This window comes from Fukomys damarensis, unplaced genomic scaffold (genome assembly GCF_012274545.1).
Source record: "Fukomys damarensis isolate Sample0158 unplaced genomic scaffold, DMR_v1.0_HiC HiC_scaffold_14, whole genome shotgun sequence".
NCBI classification, from domain to species: Eukaryota; Metazoa; Chordata; class Mammalia; order Rodentia; family Bathyergidae; genus Fukomys; species Fukomys damarensis.
In genome coordinates this window covers 54,569,073-54,591,394 of record NW_022900926.1, presented here as the reverse complement: position 1 = coordinate 54,591,394, position 22,322 = coordinate 54,569,073, and the positions used below count along the sequence as shown (strand labels likewise).

The following is a 22,322-nucleotide window of genomic DNA, read 5'->3' as shown; positions in this document are numbered from 1 at the left end:
CTTAGTCCTTTGGCAATGTGCTGAGCTATACACAAAGTTCCTAGGTAAAAACAGGAAGTCTGTCGTCATTTAGCTTAATGGATTCTGGGCTGAGAAGGTAGTATTTCCAGACTATATTCACATCGGCTTCATCTGATTGCTGCATTCATTAGGGTTTGTTCAGCAAAGTACAGACATTTCCTAGGTGATAGATAATTGAGATCACTGCAGTGGACTCTAAGGTTCAGATGATAAGACGTGAGTTTCAATACTTCTTAAAAGATTAAAGGGTGTGTGTGTGTGTGTGTGTGTGTGTGAGTACTTTGGGAGGAATCTGAACAGACTTCTTACCTGTTTTACCTGTTTGGGGGATTGCTTTTTGGAGAAGGAGGATGTGCTGAGATCGAACCTGGGGCTTCATACATGCTAGGCAAGCAGTGTACTACTAAGCTATAAACTCAGCCCTTCCTCCTTAATTACATGGAAAAGCCCATGCTTCTTCAAAAGCTACAAAAATTTTGTTAAAAACAACATGGTGATGTCGTTGTGTTTTCCAACATGCTTCTCTGTATAGGAACCTTCTCAGCTGTGTGCAGGAGATCGACAGCAGGCTGAGAGGGCCTCCAGTGTACCCTGGGGCCTTCCCACCTCAGGACAGTGTGCAGCAGTGGACAGAGCGGCTACAGCATGTGGCCATGCAGAGCCAGATCCTGCTTGAGCAGCTTTCCTGGTTCTTCCAGTGCTGTCCGAATGTAGGGTTGGTGGCAAGCCATGATCAAGCTTCACTGCAGGGTCAGTCTTCTGCCTCTCAAGTGGAAAGACTAGAACTCACCAAGAGACAACTGTCTGGAGCAGCGCCAGACATAATTCCCTCTGATGTGAGGTATCCATCCCCAGTACCTGGAATTCAACTGCCCTCTGGTTGCCAGATGCGTAAACAGGACCAGCTTTGGCAAGAGTCAACTGTGAGGATAACAGAGATGCTGAAAACAATTAAAACAGTGAAAGCTGATGTTGACAAAATTAGGCAGCAGTCTTGTGAGACTCTCTTTCATTCTTGGTGAGTATCTCTATGTGTACTCTTCCTCTTTGTGCTTGAGCACCCATTCAGTATTGTTCTCAGATAGGAAAAATTATGCTTCCGTCCTCTGCTGTTCAGTGGGACCTACATGGCACTTTATGTCAGATGTTTGCTATAAACCTTCAGATAACAGTAGTTTTGCTCTGTATATAGTTTAGTGTTTGGAGGGGTGCACACATGTGTGTGTCTGTGTCTGTGTGTGTATGTGTATCACCTCTTCCTTTCAACATTGTGGCATTTCTGTTGCAGGAAAGATTTTGAAGTTTGCTCTTCCGGGCTCAGTTGCCTGTCCCAGGTGTCAGATCATTTGCGAGGCCTACAGTCCTTGTTCATTGTTCCAGGAGTAGAGGTTGCACAAACAGAATCACAAATGACATTAATTGAAAGCCTGGAATATGTAAAAGGGGAAATTGATAAAGCCATGGATGACTTCACTACTTGGAAAACACATCTACTCACTTCAAACAGCCAAGAAGGTAAGTACTTTTAATATAGAATTAAAAGTCCATCATTGAAATGATGTCTTGTAGATTTAAGTCTAGATTATTTTGGTCTTGCTGTACATAACTGGGGTCCTGAGGCAAGGAAGTGGGTTAGAATCCACAGCTTCACCTTTTTGTCTTCATTTGTTTGAATGCGTTGTCTTTGGGTAGTCTTTATGTTGTATACGTAATAACACGGGCTTACTTGTATGCACCAGTTTTCCTTGAGCTAAAAAGCTTGGGGCTGATATGTGGACTGTTAGACACACCATCTTAACTTTTTTTCATGGAGGAGGGGCATTCTTTTTACAAACTGTTTAATATAGAATGATAAATATGTAGGTTTGTGTAGGCAATTTGTATGCAGCCTAGCTTGACTGGCCCACTAAACAGTGCTTACTTGGTGAGCATTTGTTCAAATAACAAATGAGTATTGTTAATGATTTTCAGAGGCACCAAAGCAAGTGATTGCTTTCTGTTTGTTTTTCACCAATCTTCTTACCAGGAAACCCAATGTTGGATGAAAGCTTTGTGGAAGATTTTTCAGAGCAAATAGAAACTGCCATCCGGGCCATCCTTTGTGCCATCCAGAACTTAGCAGAAAGAAACAGTAAAAAAGCAGAGGAGAGCACTGACCAAGAAAGACCACAAGAAGAGGAGGGTATGTTTAAAGTCAGATAAAATTTAGTTTTGTAGTTGGTTTATTTCTTAATGATTTATTTCTGTAACTAAATAGTTAAGGATAGATGTTAGAAATAGATGATGGAAGAAAGGGTTATTTTCTGTTGCTCATCATTTTATTTTTTTGTGAATGAAAGCGGGAGCAGGATTTGAGAGACTTCAACCAGGACATCTAACAAAACTCTTAGAGGATGACTTCTGGGCTGATGTGAGCACTTTGCATGTGCAGAAAATAATTTCTGCTGTCTCTGAGCTACTGGAGAAAATAAAATCATATGGAGAAGATGGCACAGCATCAAAGCACCAGGTAATCAGCTGCTTTTTACAGGCTTGTTGCTTTTGAGAATCACTAAGGTTTGGTCTATTTATAAGTAACGTACGATTTATTTTATTTTTTTATCCCCACCCCCACCCCCCGGTACTGGGGATTGAACTCGGGTCCTTGTGCTTGCAAGGCAAGGCCACTGAACCCCTGAGCTAAATCCCTGGCCCTGATCTATTTATAAATGTAAACATCATTGGCAAGCTTTAGAAAAGCGAAGGTTTGCTAATAGGTTTACAATTACAAGTTGCTTAGGTGCAAAATAAACAATACAGAATGGCAGTTATTTTAGGATTCTTTCATATCCCAGTTATGTACTCCCAGTACTTGATATTAATGGGGGATGTTGCTTCTATCCAGAAGACTTGCTAGGCACCCTCTGAAAACCCCATTCCCTTCACAATAAGCCAGCAGAGTAAATTACAGTATCTGTATTCAGTCCAGAGAGGTAACTTATTTTGTAGGATGTTCATTGTTATTCTTAGCACTGCTTTAATTCCAACTTTGATTTTCTACTAGAATTTCTTTATAAATGTTCTATTAAAAGCAATATAAACTAGATGAGACTAAAGTAGCTGAGGTTTTAAGTGTACTTTTATGAGAGTTTTTGTATATAAGGGAGAAGTCTGAGTTATGGGAGGGAATATATATAAAAACACATGATAGGGCTGGGGATTTAATTCAGTGGCGCTGCGCCTGCCTCGCAAGTACGAGGTCCTGATTTCGATCCCCAGTACTGTAAACAACAACAACAAAAAATGCACGTGACACAATTAGTGACGTTTAGCCATCTATAAAGTTGTACAGCCGTTGCCACTAGTTCTAGCATCAGTATTATTCCCTTGAAGAATAGCAGTGTGAACAGGCCTTTTGGTTTGCCTTGTCCCCAGCTCTTCAGCCAGTCCTGCTGCCTGCTGGTGCGCCTGGTGCCCATGCTTTGCAGCTTCTCAGACCTCACCCTCTTCTTCTTGACCATGTCATTGGCGACTCACCGGAGCACTGCGAAGCTGCTTTCTGTGCTTGCCCAGATCTTTACAGAGCTTGCCCAGAAGGTAAGTACTGTTCACATGAACAGCAGGGATCCCCCCTTGTTGGGTTTGATGGATATTTTGGAGTGTCACAAATAACTTGCTCTCCCTTATAAGTTTCTAGGGCTTTGTTCAGTACTTGTTTACTCATGCTATTTCCAGGAAAGTCTCAGAATTTGAATTCCTTGACTACAGATGCTGACTAAAGGCCACTGCTTTCTGCTAACACATTCCCTCCTTTGTCCCCAGTTTGAACTGACTTTGACCTGTGGGGTAAAACCTTACAGCTATTTGCCTTAAACTTATTTATATTTGGTTATGATTAAGTAATAAAGGATCTCTTGGTATGAGGAGGATTCTTCTTTAGTAAAAAAGTCAATAATTCATTCAGCCATTTACTCAGTAGTGTGAAAAGCAACCAAGAATGTAGAGATTATAGATTACTCTTGAGACAGTGGATTCTAAAAGACACACTGTGGTATGGCTGGTCATCTTAGGGGTGTCCAATTCTTAAACTCTGAATTCATTATATAACCTCTTTGGAACTCATTTTCTTCATATGTCAAATGAGATTTGTCTGTGTTAGCATTTTTGTGAGAACTACCTTCAAATGAGGATATTTTTTGTTTGGTTCCTTTTTTTTTGGTGGGGTAATGGGGACCAAACTGTGGGCCTTGCACTTACGAGACAGGCATGGTACCACTGAGCTAAATTCCCAGCTCTTGTTTCTTCTTTAGTATTCTGAGATAATTTTTTTCTAAAGAAGTATACCAGTGAGATTCATTTGTGGAAGTTATTGAATTCACAAAGTGAAAATGGGGTCTGGTCTTTTTGTAAACATTCAAATTCTTATCTAGTCTGAAATAGTGGGAGGAGAAAGAGGCAAACTCAGTGCTTCATAAATATGTGCATATCTGTTTAACTATAAGGGAGTGATTGATTCTCAGGTTTGTCCCCTCTCTATAAGCCAGTCAGCAAGCCATCAGAGACAAGACAAGGATGCCTTGAGACCTAGGTCAGCTGCATTTGTCCATTTGCAGAGTTACTCTGGTCTGAGGCTCTAGAATAACTGGCACCTCAGGCCTGGACGCTGGGCATCTGAGCATTGGAGTAGTTCTGGTATGATGGTGGGGGGGTGGGACAAGGCTGTCCCACTGTAGTTACCACAGTGATGTGCCCTGAGAAGGCCATTTGACTCTGCCTGCCTACATCCAAATGTTCTTGTAGCTCAGTGGAAAAATAATTTAAACAAAATGAACTTTCCAATTTGGTTTCTGAAAATGGGTGCACTCAAAGTGAGGGTTTTTTGTTTTTAAGTGTCCAAATTGTACTCATAAACTTCCTGAGTAGTGCTGAGAGAACTTGAAAATAGGTTAGATACAGTGCTTCAATGAAACATTTAGGTTATAATTAAAATAGCTAATCAACAAAAAGCCATTTCTGTGTAACAGAGTCATAGTGTTTGCTTGTTAATAACTTTGATAATGTTAATCCTTGTTAATTGGCAGCTTTTTTTTTTAGTACATTTTCATCATTAGATTGACAAATATCTTGATAACATGTTTTTTTCCCCTTTGGTTTGAAAGTCTTTTCTTTCATATATTCCTTTTTCGATTACTTTTGTCCCACAGGCTAGTAGTTTTTTTCAGACTATGTTTTGGACATGAAACGGTTTTGTTAACTATTCACAGTTGTTAGCAGGTCTGACTATGTTCTCTCTAGACCCCATTCTGCCCTGGCTCAGTGACTTGCTCCTCAGTTTCTTCCTTGTAGTATATTTTATTCAAATTTTTGTAGTGGCAGAGTGACAAATTACCCTATCCTAGAACCCTATACAGAGTCAACTGCTTAACAGCTATTATCACTACAGAGAAAAAGAATGTCTGAGTTCTTCTGAACTTCTGCAGGTTTAAGATAACTACAAAAATGACTAAACCTTTATTTGTTTCTTATGTTTCCTGTGGCAGGACCATAAGCACTTTTTAAAATTGCATTCGTGCCTAACCCTTCACTCCCATTTTTTTTCCCCAAGGGATTTTGCTTGCCCAAAGAATTTACGGAAGATTCATCAGGAGAGGGAGCAACCGAATTCCACAACTATGAGGGAGGTGGAATTGGAGAAGGCGAGGGCATGAGGGATGTGAGTGATAAGATAGAAAATGAAGAGCAGGTATGTTTTCACACGCATGTAATAGTCTGCAGATCACAAAAACTGATTCCTTTCCCTTTTCTTTTCAACATGTAAGTTATCTATATAAATAATCTGGTTACCAGGTGTGGTGGCGCACGCCTGTAATCCCAGCACTCAGGAGGCTGAGGCAAGAGGATCGCTGTGAGTTCGAGACCAGCCTGGGCCACATAGTGAGGTCCAGGTCAGTCTCAACTACATAGTGAGACCCTGTCTTAACCCCCCCCCCATAAATAAATAGATACATAGATAGATAGATAGATAGATAGTTTGTACAAAGGTAATGGTTTTCACGCTGATCTGTAAAGCCCCAGGGATTTGAAGTTTGAGCAGTGGGTATAAATAAAAAGCCTAAAAGTCACAAGGAGGACCTTTGCAACCCAGTTATTGTTTATAGCTGTAATTTGGGGGCACATGACTTAAAAGTTTGTTTTTAAATAGGAAGATATGTGGTCATGATTTCTACAGAGTATCTTATGGTAGTAGTACTTTTAAGGATAAAAAGCTAAGGCTATTATAATAACTATTAAACAATAATGCCAACATTTACTATTAATAGATTTTGTCATTATATGTCTTTAAAAACATGTTAAAATTTAAAAATCTGTGTCTTCTTTTGATTGGAATCAGGATACTTTTTTAAATGTTTTGATGCTATGACTGATAATAATTGCTTTGCCTTTTAAAATGCTCACCTCATCCGTGACATGTCTTAGTTACTTTCCTGATCTCTGAGTCATAATGCGTGATGGCCGAAACTTAAAGGAGGAAGGTGTATTTTGGCTTCCAATATAGGAGCTTCAGTCCCTGTGTGGTTGGTGGCGTGGTAGAGGGGACTGAGTGGAGGAAAGCTGCTCCATGTCATGGCATTCTGGAAGTCTAGGGAGGAACTGGGGAGAGAGAGAAACCCTTCCCTGCCATGCCCCTGTGATTTCTCCCCCCAGACCAGACCCTGCCTCTCAACAGCAAGGCAACTAACACCCCATAATCCAGTTACCTTCCAAGCATATGAGGCTTCAAGAGCCACTTTATTTATTTTTTTCCTGGTTCCAGAGGTTGAACTCAGGACCTTGTGCTTGGGAGGCAGGCACAGCACCACTGAGCTAAATCCCCTGCCCTTTATTTATTTTTGAGACACAGACTCATGTAGTTCAGTCTGGTCTCAAACTTATGGCAACCCTCCTGCCTCAGTTTCCCAAGTGCTGGGATTACAGGTGTATGTCACCACACCCACGTGGCAGTCATTTTAGATTAAACCATAACAGTGCATTATTTAGAGGAATCAACTGTTGCTTGAAGAAATAAAAGTTAATTTCTTTTTATCACATTCTAAATCTTTGTATTTAAGGCTATAGTTACAGCTGTAAAAAATAACCACTTCCAATTATAGCTATTTTTTGAAACAAAACAATTCCAGTTCCTTGCATGGAAAACTGCCAAGAAATTAAAAACCAAGAGGGCAATGTTAGTATTTATACGGTAGAACTCTGCCTTTGTTATTTTGGCTTTTTTATATTTCTGACTTAACCATACTATTTTTCTAAACAAAAAGAAATAAAGTTTTTTTTTAAAGTAAAAGCATAATAAAAAAGTACAATCCAAAACCTTAAGTGGGATAAAAAGCTATCAGAAGATTCGGCAGCATTTGCTAAATTTTAAATTATGTATGTTCTTTGACCCAGTAATCCCGTTTTCATAAAGGTAAGGGTCAAAAATAAATATGTGCATGTATGTGTGTTTACAAATAAATATGTGCATATATGTGTATATGTGTGTATTCATATATAATGGTGAAAATTATTGAATGATTCAAATATTTAGCAGAAAAAATTATTTAAATTATGGTATCATTCAGAATAAATGAATAAAATTATATTCACAGTAGAGTTCCCACTTGTCTTTCAGAGATCAAATAATAAAACTAGATATGAAAGGGCCAGGGATTTAGCTCAGTGCTGACGCTGCCTGCCCACAAGCCCCAGGTCCTGAGTTCAAGCCTCATACCCCCCGCAACAAACAAATAAAAAACTAGATATGAAAGATTGGGATAACAATAGAAGTCCTTTTAATATTTAAAAACAATACAATACATATTCTTTTAACATATCTTTGGAATGTTTAAAAAGTTTTTTAAAACTCCTATGAAGAAAACCTAAACAAAATCCCGTATTCTCTGATCTCAAAAGCAGCAAAATGAAAGTTAACTTGAGAAATTAAAACAAGTTTTTTATAAATTACTGCCTGTGATTGATGGTTCTTTTTTCTCTCCTCAGAATACATTTACACTGATTACCTTGGCACTTATAGAACTAAAGTAAATCTTGGTACAGTTTCAATTTCTCTTTATGTTTTCTATAATGCTTTTTGACATAGGTAGAAGATTCATTTCAGAAGGGACAAGAAAAGGATAATGAAGAGCCTGACTCAAAATCTGATATTAAGGGTGAAGATAATGCCATTGAGATGTCAGAGGACTTTGAAGGGAAAATGCATGATGGGGTGCTTGAAGAACAAGGTGTGAGATTATTTGTCACTTCAGTCTTACTGTGGAAAGCATAAATACTTTATCTAGGAAATTATAGGTTCTCGGTAGGCCTATTGCAATGTCTTGAAAAACTCTGGTTCCCTGTGTAACTGAATGTGACCACCTCAGCAACTTTGTGTACTGTCAGTGTCCCAGTGAGGCAGAAGTTCTGCAGACACTTCTTGAGTAAACCAAGACCCTGATTTAATGTCATGGCTGCCTCCTGTTAACCATGTACTGGGGAGAACCCAAAAAAACTCCAAGTTTCCATCTCTAATAGAGAGTGATTGTCAACCTGAAGCAAATTGTTCTGGATACTTTTTTTTTTTTTAAAGAGCTTTCCGCATAATTAGAAATATAATAGACATTTGTTGGAATGAAAATGGGCAAGAAATAAGACCCTTTAGGCCTACCACTCAAGCTACTTAATAAATTGATGTGTGTTTTCCATTGATGGTATGTATAAACATACCCACAGACCACCACATATGGTTCTGTAGTCTGTTTTAGTTCTGATTTAGATACTTGATAAAATCATAGAAATTAGTATTTTGGAGATGGGATGGGGTATCTGAGAAATTACCTAATCCATCCATCTCTCCATAGGTAAGAAACTGAAGCCCAGGGAGGTTGCTGAGTCCCATAATGGGTATTTCCCAGCACCAGACCCTGATACTCTGATAGATAGCACTCTTCTTACTGTTTATTCACACATTTCAGTTTTATTCCTTCAGTATGCAAAATACAGCAGAACTGAAGTAAATCCCACATGGGACCCTTGCCAAGAGGTAGCTGTGTTGCCTTGTATATACACAAAAGACTGGGTCACTTTGGGGATGTGCCTAACTTAAGCTCAGTGCCTTCCCTTTCAGAAGACGAGGATGATAAATCAGATACTGAGAGCGGAGAACTGGATAAACAGATGGGCGATCTCAGTGGTGAGGAAGCTGACAAACTAGATGAGAGGCTTTGGGGTGATGATGATGATGATGAAGATGATGAAGAGGACAATAAAACTGAAGAAACAGGACCAGGAATGGATGAGGTAATTAAAAGATTTCCCTATCCCCCAAGTCCACAGGCTGAGAGAGGAGGTAATCTTCCTAGCATCTGTCACTGTTTTTCTTCTCTTCCATCCTTTTCCTTTTTTCTCTTTAATCTTTTTGTTTGTGTGCAGAGCTAAGAAAGTAGCCTGACCTGAGTTATCTCATGTTGTTTTTTGTTTTTGTTTTGTTTGGGGTTCTTTTGTTTTTTGTTTTGAAACAGGTTCTCACTATGTAGTTGAAACTGACCTGGAACTCAGTATGTATCCCAGGCTGGTCTCAAACTCACAGTGATCCTCCTGCCTCAGTCTCAGTCTCCCGAGTGCTGGAATTATAGGCGTGCGCCACCATGCCCGGCTCTTTGTTTTTGTTTTTTAATGGAAACTAGGCTTTTATTTAGGTACCACGGATTGAACTCAGGTCCTTGCGCTTGCCAAGCGGGCAGCAGAACCACTGAGCTAAATCTCTGGCGAGTTATCCTGTGTTTTATGATAGAGGGAAGTTAAGGTTCAGTATAGATTCTCTAAACTGTTTCTTTCATTGGTTACTGGATTTTCTCTAATCCTAATTCAGGAGAATTCCAGGCTGGGAAAAACACGCAGTTACAGTGTGGTGCATCTAATAATCATTCTCACCATTCAAACAGTTACTCTTTTTGTAGTCTGGGCAGACTTGAACTGTTCTGCAGGTTGTGCATATTTCTGTAGGATACACCTAATAGAAATTATCCATGTCTAAGGGTCTACATTAAGCAGAGTTAATTCATGCAGAAAGTTTCTTGGATTGATTGTGATGAACTTACTTTTCCTATGACATGTAGGAAGATTCTGAACTTGTTGCTAGAGATGACAACTTGGATCCTGGGAATTTGGACAGAGATAAAAACCAGCAAAATAAGAAAGAAGAAAAACAAGCAGAATCTGATGATAGTGGACAAAGCCAAGACAAAATTAATGAACAAATAGATGAGGTAATAAGGATTTGAAACTTGTGTGTTCCCTTGTCTCAAGACCAGGGCCCTTACTTTGTATAGTTCTTGGAGGGCTTCAGGACATTTTTTTCCCTAGTCATTTTTATCCCACTGCTTTATTAAAGAAATACATGATAGAACCTCTTAAAAGGACATAAAATATGTATTGGTTACTGATGAGGAATATGGACGGTGTTTGGACTTGTGCTGTAGTTTGGAAGCTAAAACAAGGTCCTTCATTCTCTTAAGTTTCCTTTTTTAGATTAAAGTAAAACAGGGTCTGTTACCCTTGGAGAACCTAACAAAGTAAAATTTGAAGTTCTAACCTAAAAAGCCTAAAAATACTATTAAAATACTAAAATATGCTTTAATAATAATTTTAAGGAAGAGAGACAGGGTGTTCTTTCGGGGTGGTATAAATACTTAAGAGTTAATTTTATGTGTATTCTATTTTTTAAAAAGCTCTTTGTGCTGTTTTTAATACAATACTGGCAATTCTCCCTGTGACCCTTACTACCCCAAAGAGAGAATATGATGAGAATGAGGTGGATCCTTACCATGGCAATCAGGAAAAGCTGCCCGAACCAGAGGCTTTGGACCTTCCAGATAAATTGGACCTTGACAGTGAAGGCCAGAATGGTGGTGAGGACACAGACAGTGAGGAAGGAGAAGGTAAGTATTTCCGAAACCCAAAGAAGTCATTGATCACTTCCTTCCTGTATCTTGGCATTGCTGTGCCATAGTGGTGTCACCACACACAGTTCCATCTCTACAAAAGTGATTGTGTTTCCATCTTGTGAGTTGATGTCAACACTGCACTCTTGGTGTATGTCCAGGCTTTTCATGTAGCCCAGTTACAGTTCTTTCGGGAAAATTATGATTTTGGTTATTGATTGTTTTGTGTTTATTCTGAAATATGTAGTCATTATAGGGGGAATGAGACTGAACAATTCCAAGAAAATCCATGCATATGATTATAATCAATGCCTTTTTATAACACCTTTTTAACCCTAGTAACCCTCTGGGGTATGCTCTCTGGTGGAGTACTGTGAGGGGAGCCCCCACAATGAAAGGTCCCTATTCATTACTCTTGTTGATTAGTTTAGTAGACAGAGATGTGAGTTACCCTCACTCAAACATTATATACTTTAAAAAGCTATTTTAAAATATTTTAAATATACATATATATATATATATATATATATATACACATATACACACACACACACACACACACACATATAAATAAAGATACCATATAGGAACAAAACTAGCAAGGTAAAGAATAACAGGTACTGTTCATAGAAAAATGCAATCTTGGAATCTGACTAAAGTCCTGGAGTCAACAACCAAGCAAACCTACAATTAAGATTAACCCACTGAGGGTCCACGGATTTAGCTCAGTGGTTCTGCCGCCTGCCTTGTAAGTGCAAGTATCCAGTTCAATTCCTGGTACCAAAAAAAAAAGATTAGCCCACTGAGATTGTAATAAGCTTTGTACTTTGAAATATCCAGGCTCACTTAGGATACTATGTACACATACTAAGGAACAATTATTTTTTTGTTTTGTTTTTTGAAACAGGGTCTCACTATGTAGTTGAGACTGACCTGGAATTCACTTTGTAGCCCAGGCTGGTCTTGAATTTACAGTGATCCTCCTGCCTCAGCCTCCAGAGTGCTGGGATTACAGGTGTGCGCCACCATGCCCTGCAAGGAAGGATTGTTTTAAATTACTTGCTGATTACCTGATTTCTGAACAACCAAAGTAACTTCTACAATACGATTATTTCCATTTGAATGTGAGGTGTATTTTCTGTGTGTGATAAATACTGACATCTACTAATAACAGCAATGATAACTGAGCATTAAACTTTCACTTTCCTATTGGGGTTTTTCAGTTTATGATTTTTTAAGTGGATTACTTTTTTTTAATTGAAGTATACCATTGAAATGATTGTGTGTAATACAAGAGTATGGTTTAGAACAGGGGTGTGTAAACTTTTTCATAAAATATAAATAAATATTTCAGGCATTGCAGTCCATAAGTGTACTGTTGCATATACTTAGTTCTCTAGTTGCAGTGTGAAAGCAACTGTAGGCAGCACACAATGGAGGTCAACTATATATATCTGAAAAAATGGATGTGGTTGTGTTCCAGTAAAACTTCACTGACAGAAATATGTGGAAGACCCCTTTGACCTTTGAGCTGTAATCTGCCAATCCCTGGCTTACAGGACAATAAAACCTTAGCATAACACTTCCCAGTTTAAGAAATTACAAATTTAAAAAGTTCTGGGTTCCTTCTTTTTTGTTGTATCTACCCAGAAGAGAATCCATTGGAGATCAAAGAAAAATCAGTGGATACAGAAGCAGCAGATCATGAAACCGAGGAAATGAACAAAGAGACTGAGGCTGAGCAGAATGAAGGTGAAGGTGCACCTGCACCTGAGGAAAACCCCACTGGGGATGACAAAGTGGAAGGGGAGGAGGAGATGGACACGGGAGCTGATAACCAGGATTCAGATAGTGCTGAACACCCTGAAGAAAACTCAGAGGAGCAGCAGCAGTCTGTGGAAGAAGAGCTCAGAGAAGACAATAAGGAAGGGGGAGAAAAGAGCATCCCTGTTGACCAAGGTCTCCAATCCCAGGTATTATGGGATGTGTGGCATTTTCTTTTGGTTATAATGGGAACTGGGTGTGGTAGTGCACACCTATGATCCCAGCATTTGGGCTGAGACTGGAGGATTGCTACAAGGCCAGCCTGAATTGTAGACTGAGACCTTCAAAAAACAAAAAGGAGGAAAAAATGCTTTATTTCCAGTTATGCAGAATGTCTTTTAGCATATTTCTCCACCAGATGGTGCTGCAAAGGAGTTTTAAGTTTTTGTTTAAAGATCCCCTCTGGCCAATCTCCTGCAGAGTAGGGAGCATGCGTGCTGTACACTTCTACCTCATGCTCATCTCCCACTACATTTAATGATGTTTAATTTCTTTGCTGAAGCAGGAAGAAGAAGGAGAGAAATCTGATACAGAGGAGCAGGAGCCAGAAGCTACCGAGAGGAAGGAACACTCGTCCTGTGGGCAGACGGGTGTGGAGAATGTGCAGAGCGCACAGGCTGTGGAGTTGGCTGGGGCTGCACCTGAGAAGGAGCAGGGGAAAGAGGTGACCCATCTTCATTGCTTGGGCCTACTGCCTTTTCCTGTCTAAAATCACATTTTCTTTAGCCATAGTTGGTTTATGTGTGATCTTTTATGTTATTGTTGATGTCTAAGAGGTTATCTCTCATTTTTGGAGAAAATTACTGTATAAATATTTTTATGTGCCAGCCTCAAAATATTTGCTACAGGCAAGTGATACGTTTAATAATGAAAAGTTACTAGACTAGTAATTCCCAATAGGAAAATCTAGTTCATATTGTTTTTCAGAAAAAGCATTTGAGGAAGGAAGTGTTAAATCAGACTTTATGCACTCCTGTGTCTTTTGGGGTACTTTGCTTTTCCTTGCACTTCTTAAGGCTTCTAAACATTTTAATTTAAAAAGCAAAGTATTTTGTTCCTTGATCTGCTGGTAATGTGTTGTGCTGTGCCTACAGTTCAGGTGCTATTTGTATTATTAAACAGCATTGAATATCCAAGGACTTGCTGATTAGCCTCTTTGGGGCACTTTACTCACCAGTAAAGCCAGTTATACTTAAACCTCCACGCCATCATACATTAAGCATCTATTAGGGGCTAAGCATTTACGTTCCTTCACCAAGTGTCCATAATGGCTCTGGCATAGATAATATAATTTTTGATATTTTCTGCATTTTATATTTGAGCAAAATAAGCCTCAGTGAATTTACATAACAACCTGAAGGTTGCTCAGCTGGTTGATGATGAGGCCTGATTTCTAACTGAGGTCTGCCATGTTTTGTTCTTGTAGACAATCAACACATCACCCTAGCTAAGACACCAAAGAGAGTAGCCTAGATCTGGGTCTTGATACCCGTTTTGCCGTCCCAAGTGAGCTAGGAAGTTCCAGAGCAGCCAGATAGGTAGGAGCTGGCTCTGAGATGAGCGTAATGGTGGGAGAAATTATACTCTGTGCAGCACAGTAACCAGTATTTGTAATAGCTTCTCCATCTCATTTTTTTTACGGTTTGGGTTTCCTAGGAACACGGAAGTGGAACCGCAGATGCAAACCAGGCAGAAGGCCATGAATCCAACTTGATTGCCCAGATGGCCTCCCAGAAACACACCAGAAAAAATACACAGGTCTTTATCACTCTTCAACTAAACTTAGGTGAAATTTGTATATAGAAAAAGATGCTCTAAATTGTAGTAGTTTAAAAAAAAGTCCTGCCCCCAACCTTTGCTACCCCCCAGACACCATGATGACTGAACAGACCAGAACTATAGGCTCCTCCCAATGGAAGCCTGTCACTGGAGCCTCTTCCCTGCACTCCCACCCTGTTCCTGCTGCAGAGCCTTGGAGCCCAGCCCCGTGTTTCCCTGCTGTCCAGCACCAACTAGTCTTTTTTCACTGTTACTGGGTTTTTAAAAATGAGGTATAATTCATGCTCATGAAATTACTATATTTAAAAAAAAAAAACCCTAAAAAGATATGTTGTCCTGTCCTCAAGCCACCTAAGGGACCATTCCCAGGGCAAATTAATGCTACTAGTTTTATTGTCTTTCAGAGATATTTTCCTCGTATCTGTTATGAATATAGATGTATGTATAAATATATATTTTGCCACTTCCTTTATTTCACATATAAAAATAGATCATCAAGCTTGTTCTGCACAAGTATATACAAGCCTCATTCTTTTTAATAGCTGCATTGAATTTCAATGTTGTATGAGTATACCTAGTTTACTATGGTTCTTTCGTCATTACAGACAGGGTTCTGAGGAATTTCTTTGTTATTTCTCTCAGAGTTTTAAGAGGAAGCCTGGGCAGGCTGACAATGAGCGCTCAATAGGTGATTACAATGAGCACGTGCATAAGAGGCTGAGGACTGTGGACAATGACAGCCAGGCTGGACAGGGGCCATCGGAGCCCCACACCCAGGTGGAAGATGCGGATGCATTTGAGCACATTAAACAAGGCAGCGATACATATGATGCACAGACCTATGGTATGGTGCAGTAAGGCTTTTGCTCACTGAACTCTATGAAATCTTAGGCCATGTGATTGTGGGCTTGCCAGGCAGATTAGGAGGGAGAAGAAATATCTCTTTGAACTATTTTCACTCTAAAAATAAATACAGAATAAATAAGAATATTTCTCTAATGCAGAAATATAATTTGCTTTTGGTTTCAAGGTATCCATAGCCAGCTGTAAATGCTTAGGGTTCCTGGGTTTAATGTAAGTCTTCGAAATATCCTATGAACAGCCATATGCAAACTCACTGTTGACCTCAGGGTTTCCTACTGGACATTTTTTCACAGTTATCTCCAGATAAGTTTCTACGGTATCAAGAGGTGTGAATTTGAGTTGTATGTTTTTACTTGTAAGTGAAAAAGTGAGGGAGAAAAATTCTCAGTGTGGAAAGGATTCTAGTCCTATTGGTGGTTTCATTCCTACTAGACAAACTAATGTTACTAGTCTAGCTATAAAGACGGTATAAAAATGACTTCTGCAGTAGATTAACTTTGTCTTTCTATCCATACTTATTTGAACTGAGATCATTTAATGAAAACTGTATAATTGGTTCAGCTTTTACCACCTCAGGCAGTGTGTCAGTTCCTGATGGGGCAAGACCCTCCTGTGGATCTATGTCTTTGATTTTGTCACTACGACCTGAATGTGACCAGAAGGGGACAGAGAATGGAATCCTCCCTGATCTAGGCATAGAGAGGAATACTGTTCTAAAACTTTGACCTAAGGGGACTAAGCTAAGCTGTCTAGAAGTCCTGTCTACACTTTAAAAACAAGAAGTGCCACATTTTCGGCTTTGTGTCAAAAATTTACCTGAGCCTTTGCTGCATGGTCATAGAATTACTCAAATAAGCTTGTGAGCTAGGATAGGTCCCGTAGAGGTGGAGCACACCACAGCCAGAGGAGTTTAGCAATTTATCTAAGATTATAGTGCTGCGATTTCAAGTGTTGGTCTGGGTTCCTTTTTTTTTAGCCATTTTTATTTTTTGTAGGAGAGGGGGAGATTGAACCCAGGGCCTTTGCACTTAAGCTACTTCCTCAGCTCTTTTTTAATTTCTTGAGACAGTCTTGCTAAATTGCCTTAATTTGTTATCCTACTTCAGCCTCCCATAGTGCTGGGGTTATAGGTTGTGGCACCATGTTTGGCTTAAATCCTCTTAACTTTTGGTAAACTACACTTTACCTACAGCTTGGTGACAGAGGATGATTGTCATTAGCTGTTTGGAGTCATGTGCCCAAATTGTTTATCTTAGTTCATTTTGTGACAGTACTAGTAAAAATAAACACTATTTCTGTGGTCATGTGTCTAATTTTATTGTGTCAGTTGCCATCACCCATTCATTGCTTTTTTCCTCAAAAACCTAAGCTTTCTAATACATGTGCACTTTTCACAGATGTGGCCAGCAAGGAGCAACAGCAGACTGCAGAAGAATCTGGAAGGGATCAGGAAGAGGAAACAGAGAATGCCCTCATGGATTTGGAGGAGCCGGAAGAACTTAGAACAGTAGACACAGAGCAGCTGAAGCCAGATGAAGTTAAGTCAGGAACCACGGCAGCTTCCAGTAAGTCCTGCTAGTGACTATACCTCCCCTAAGCTATCTTAGAAATGTCAGTTCTCTGCCTTGTGGTCTACTCTGGTCTTTCGTGTTCTAACCCATGGCTTGGGTAATTACCTGAGCAAATAATAATTTGAGTGTATTTTGTTGGGGGTAACAGGATATCCTTTAAGGAGACCCCTGAATGTTGAATTTCCATCAAAATTCCATCATCCATTTTAAAAAATATGTAGAAGAAAACAGAATAGTATATTTATTACAGTTGTGATGAGAAGGTATACCCTTGATTACTGTGGTAATTAAAAGAAACAGTAAGAAAAATACGAATGTGAGAAGGTAATGAGTTTCCATTTCATAGCTCACTGCCACTAGCCAGCTCTTTGTCAGTGTGACAGGATACCTGACATAAGCAACTTAAAAGAAGGAAGCTGTATTTGGCTCATGGTTCAGATCTTGGTTCATGGTCTACTAGGTCTAAAGCAGAAACATCATGGCAGAAAAAGTGTGGCAGAGGAGAGTTGCTGTCGTGGCAGTCAGGAAGCAGATAGGAAAAGAGCTGGAGTCCCGGAAAGGAAGGAGCCTGGGACAAAATATACCCTCCAAAGCCACAGTCCCCAGTGACTTGCTTCATCCATTTAAGCCCCACCTCATACTGGTAATTAGTCTATTTAGCTAATTAATTTGTCAGTGGATTAATTTACTTGAAAAAATATTGGAGCCCATCATCTAGTAACCAAACCTTTAACAGTGTCCCTTTTGGGAGACATTTTGGATTCTACCTATTCTGTAACACTAACCAAATCCTGTTACCATGCAGTTTGTTTTTTCTGTACTGGGGAACAAACTCAGGACATTGCATTTGCAAGGCAGGTGTGGTGCCACTGAGTTAAATCCTTGTCCCAACTGGCAGTTTATTTTTAATCAAATTTATCAGCAATGCATTAAATGCAAATTCAAAATAACCTGCCAAATTCAAAAGCTTTTTCTTTTTTATATCTGTTCTCAGGAATATTAGGCACTGTCCACTGTCCTGCCATTTTCTGTAGTGGGAACAACAAAGCTGTGTGTTTAGATTTCCTTGAATTCAAACTCCAGGTTTGCCTATTACTTTATGAGTTGAGACAATTAGTGTTTTTCTTTGCCTCATTTTCCCTATCTATAAAATAGAACAGTAGTTGTTTTTGCAGCCCTGGGTATAGGAACCCTAGGCCTCATGCCTGATAGGAAAACTCTCTACCAGTGAGCTATTCCCTCAACCCCTTAGTTTCTATTTTTATCAAAGTTTCTACATGTACTGTTTTTATAAGACTTATTAAACTACAGCCCTCTTTGTTTTTCCTCAGGATAGTTGCTTTCAACATCAGGGTGAGGAGAGGGAGAGTAGTGAGAACTTTTAGTGACTGACTCAGAGAGCAAGAACATATGGAAATGTATTGAGTGAATGAGTGTAATTTGATTCATTGTTAGGCTATGCAATAGAAAAGGCTCTTTATGCAAATAACATGATAAATGAAACTGTGCCCTTCTATGAAAAGTAGGCTTTGATGAGATGGAGACCCAAACTGTTAACACAGCAGAGGAGCAAGAAGAACCCAAGACAGACTTATCTGACAAGGAGACAGTGGGTAAGAAACCAGAAAGAAGTCAAGATTCATCTGTTCATACGGCCCATCAGCTCCTCATGGATACAGTTTTCCAGGTACTGAAACTTTTTGCAAATTGCTGCCTTAATAATTGGCAAAACAATTTTAAATTTATTTTGATAGATCCTTGTCTTTAGAGCTTGATAGAACATCTGATTGGGGAAATCATGTCCTTAACAAATTTTCAAGAATATTATTGTTATACAAGTATTCTTGTGTGTGTGTATGTGTGTTTGGGGGGCGGGTAACTGGGTCTCAAACTCAGGACCTCGCACTTGCAAGGCAGGTGGCAGAACCACTGAGCTAAATTCCTGGCCCTCCTTTTGTGCTTTTTTAATGCAATGCTAGGTTGGAATCCCGGGTCTCATGCGTGCTATACAAGTCCTCCTCTGGTAAGCAACACTCTAGCCCACAAGTCTTTAAGCAGATGACACTGTTTCAGCAGTTGAGCCCAGGGTCATCATCTCACTTTCCTCATTGCTGAGACACAAAACCCTACACCCATAAACTAAACCTTTCTTTTATTTTGGCTCACATTTCAGTCCACAGGCCTAGGCAGGATAGCATGGCAGAGGAAAGTGCTCATGGCATGAAGGACAGGAAAGGGAGGAGCTGCTGAGGAAAGTAAATTCTTGTAGGCCATGTCCTCCAGGGCAGTGACTCATCTCTTTCAACAAGACAGACACCCCAGCTCCTAACAGCAAGCCAGCTATAAGCCCCATTAATTCAGTCACATTTCAAAAGTCCTGCCTGACATGAACCACAATCTTGATGTAGATCATAATAGTCACAGTGCTCTGACTTGTCTAGGATAATGGGTCTGGTCCTTGGCCTTTACATTTAGCTCTTCTTAGATCTTTAAGGACCCTTTGGGTCAGTTAATAGTTTGTGACAGTTAAATGACAAGAATCTTAGCATAATCCTACAATTAAGAGACTTTTAAATTGTTTTCCTCTAATAATTTGATTTAATGGCAGTGTAATTTTATCAGGGACCATTTTCATTATTGATGAGTTAAGATTTCGTTTTTGGCTGAGATGGATTCGTAAACATTGAAAGCATCATTTAATCCATATTCTCTCTAAAATGGAAAGCAGAACAGTTTTCTGGCATTGTTAAATTTGCTTACATTTTGAGACTCTGGCATTTGACTACATCCATCAAGTTCATATTGCACGGAGGAAGATGGCTAATGATAAGTTGGTGATTCCAACCTGAGCCACCTCTTATCTGTGGTGTTTTCTTCTTAGCCCTTTTTAAAAGATGTCAGTGAGCTAAGACAGGAGATGGAGAGACAGCTGGAAACCTGGCAGCAGCATGAATCTGGAAATGCAGAAGAAGTAAGTCACTGGGGTTTTCTTCATAAATACCTCTCCTCCCCCAATTACTCATATTTATTAGATGAAAGATCCAAAAAAACCACTTGAGATAAACATGGAAACTTAAAAATTACTATAAACATGGGTCTAGTTATGTCAGATTTTATCAGGGAAGGATTTTTGGGAAAAGTAGATTCTCTCTTGGACCCTAAAAATGAGTAAGAGTTATGCAGTTAATGTGATGCAAGTACAGTGTTAATGTACTTTTATGCAAGTATTTCTGTGAATCTATAGAAGAACTATGAAACTGCATTGTAAGTATTTGTGAACCTATTTTCTGATTCCTTTAGTTGACATATGACTACTATGCATCTCCCTGCTACATGACTGGCTAACATTATGAACACTGTATAGTTTTTGTACACGTTTACAGTATATAATGTTTACATTCCTTGTGTGGAGTTTGTACATATGCATAATACATCCCAATTTTTTTTTTATCCCCTTCCCCTTTGAGAATGATGTCTCCCTACTTCCTATTATCTTTTATTTTGCTCTTTATATTTATTCTGGTTTTCTCATATAAGATAAACAATGTGATTAAACTTTAACACATACCCAACTCAGAATTACAAACCTAAAGCCTAAGTCTGTCTATGGCTTTTTTGCCTGCTTTGCCACTAGATATATAGTTTTATTAAAAAATAGAGAAACTAATAGGTTTAGTTCCTTTAACTTCTTTGCTGGCTCTGTCATGTAGGTAGGTAATCCATAGAAGTGTTTGAAAAGTGGGCAAGAGGCCATACTGTGCCCACCCCATTCATTGCTGGCCATGTGGATTTGCAAGGAATTTAATGACCTTACATCCTAGAATTGCAGTATATGTCTACATTTTTGTATTATCGCTCCTACAGCACGTGTATATTGAATAGTGTTATAGTAAAAAAAACCATGAGATTAAGTGTATTATCTGAGGGATATGCATTTGTCACTTTTGAAACATGACTGAGAGCCCACAAATAAGTAGCTAGACCTGCTGGCACCAAAATTACTCATTTGCATCTGCTCACATAGGTTATACTTTAAAGCATTGATTTGGTTGACCATAAATTCCAATAATTACTGTCTTGTTTTATTCTTTGAATTGTGGGTTCTGGTTTTGGTGGAAGAGACGGCATTTTTAAACTAATGAATTAGCAGCTTGCTTAGGGAAGCTTTAAAATGCTTCTTTTGAGGTGGTTTGTGCAAGTTTTCTGATAACTTTCCTTCAGGCCTTCATCTTGCTAGAATGACTTGGTTGGCTTTAATATTCTAGGGTTATCTTTCATTTTTGTCATTATCCCAGGAGAAGGCTGCAGCTGAGATGTGGCAGAGATACTTGATCTTAACTGCACCTCTTTCACAGGAGTTATGTGAGCAACTTCGTCTCATATTAGAGCCCACCCAGGCAGCCAAGTTGAAGTAAGTCTTCCATTGGAAGCCCTATGTTACATAAACAATGATAGTGTTTCTTTAGAGCTGAGCAAGGAGCCATTTATGGTGCCTGGTTCTGGGTTGCCACTTATGCCATACAGGCACTGGTGGGCCTTCCTTACCACCTTCTCTCTACCTCGAGGGTTTCTGTGATACTCGTTATGGAGGCAGTTTCCCATCTCCATTACTATTGGATGGGAACTGATTGAGCTTTTGCTTTTCTCTTGTGTGCCTGTGTGTTACTCACCTAGATCTTTCCAAAGATGTGTCCAAAGCCATAGTTTAGAATAAAAAAAGGGAGAATCTGAGACTTTTTATTCAATGCAAAATTTATTGCAATATACACAGCCAGTTTTACTAGCTGGCGGACAGGCATTGGTTCATTGTCTTCAATTGATAATAACACTTAATTATTCAGGGGACTAATTACTTGGGATTATTAGTTTTAAGATTTTTTTCCTCATTGAGTTTATTGGTACTTTTTAAGTATACAGTACATTCATCATTGGGCTCTTACACCTTTACATGACAGGTGTTGGTTCTCATTTTATCGCCTTACCCCTGATATTACTAATGTGACCTTTGCCTTGTTTGGGTACACTGAATAGAGGAGACTATCGAACAGGGAAACGACTGAATATGCGGAAGGTCATTCCATACATTGCCAGTCAGTTTCGGAAAGACAAGATTTGGCTTCGAAGGACCAAGCCCAGTAAACGCCAATATCAGATTTGTTTGGCTATTGATGATTCTTCTAGTATGGTGGACAACCATACTAAGCAGGTAAGGAAGAAAAGTATGGCAAGTCCAATGGAAGATTAACAGCAAACCACATTCCATGGCCCATTTTAGGGTGTTTTTTTTTTTTTTTTTTTTTTTTTTTTTTTT

At 39.2% G+C, this 22,322-nt stretch overlaps 1 protein-coding gene across 6 annotated transcripts in view; it reads left to right on the top strand.

Annotated features, from left to right (window-relative positions):
• Mdn1 (midasin AAA ATPase 1) overlaps positions 1-22,322 on the top strand; it is a 160,629-nt gene that overhangs the window by 132,742 nt on the left and 5,565 nt on the right. The window contains exons 80-98 of one of the 6 annotated variants that reach the window (XM_010633238.3): positions 554-1,039; positions 1,310-1,536; positions 2,048-2,203; positions 2,361-2,530; positions 3,436-3,597; positions 5,606-5,743; positions 8,135-8,276; positions 9,161-9,330; positions 10,149-10,298; positions 10,823-10,970; positions 12,624-12,946; positions 13,300-13,461; positions 14,454-14,555; positions 15,219-15,420; positions 16,838-17,005; positions 18,538-18,698; positions 19,893-19,982; positions 21,307-21,422; positions 22,043-22,217. In XM_010633238.3, the coding sequence (XP_010631540.1) occupies positions 554-1,039; positions 1,310-1,536; positions 2,048-2,203; positions 2,361-2,530; positions 3,436-3,597; positions 5,606-5,743; positions 8,135-8,276; positions 9,161-9,330; positions 10,149-10,298; positions 10,823-10,970; positions 12,624-12,946; positions 13,300-13,461; positions 14,454-14,555; positions 15,219-15,420; positions 16,838-17,005; positions 18,538-18,698; positions 19,893-19,982; positions 21,307-21,422; positions 22,043-22,217 (3,448 nt within the window). Of the gene's footprint in view, positions 1-553; positions 1,040-1,309; positions 1,537-2,047; positions 2,204-2,360; positions 2,531-3,435; positions 3,598-5,605; positions 5,744-8,134; positions 8,277-9,157; positions 9,331-10,148; positions 10,299-10,760; positions 10,971-12,623; positions 12,947-13,299; positions 13,462-14,453; positions 14,556-15,218; positions 15,421-16,837; positions 17,006-18,534; positions 18,699-19,892; positions 19,983-21,306; positions 21,423-22,042; positions 22,218-22,322 lie in introns of those variants that run through there. The other 5 variants (XM_019208824.2, XM_010633237.3, XM_010633236.3 and 2 more) reach the window with 5 other exon arrangements.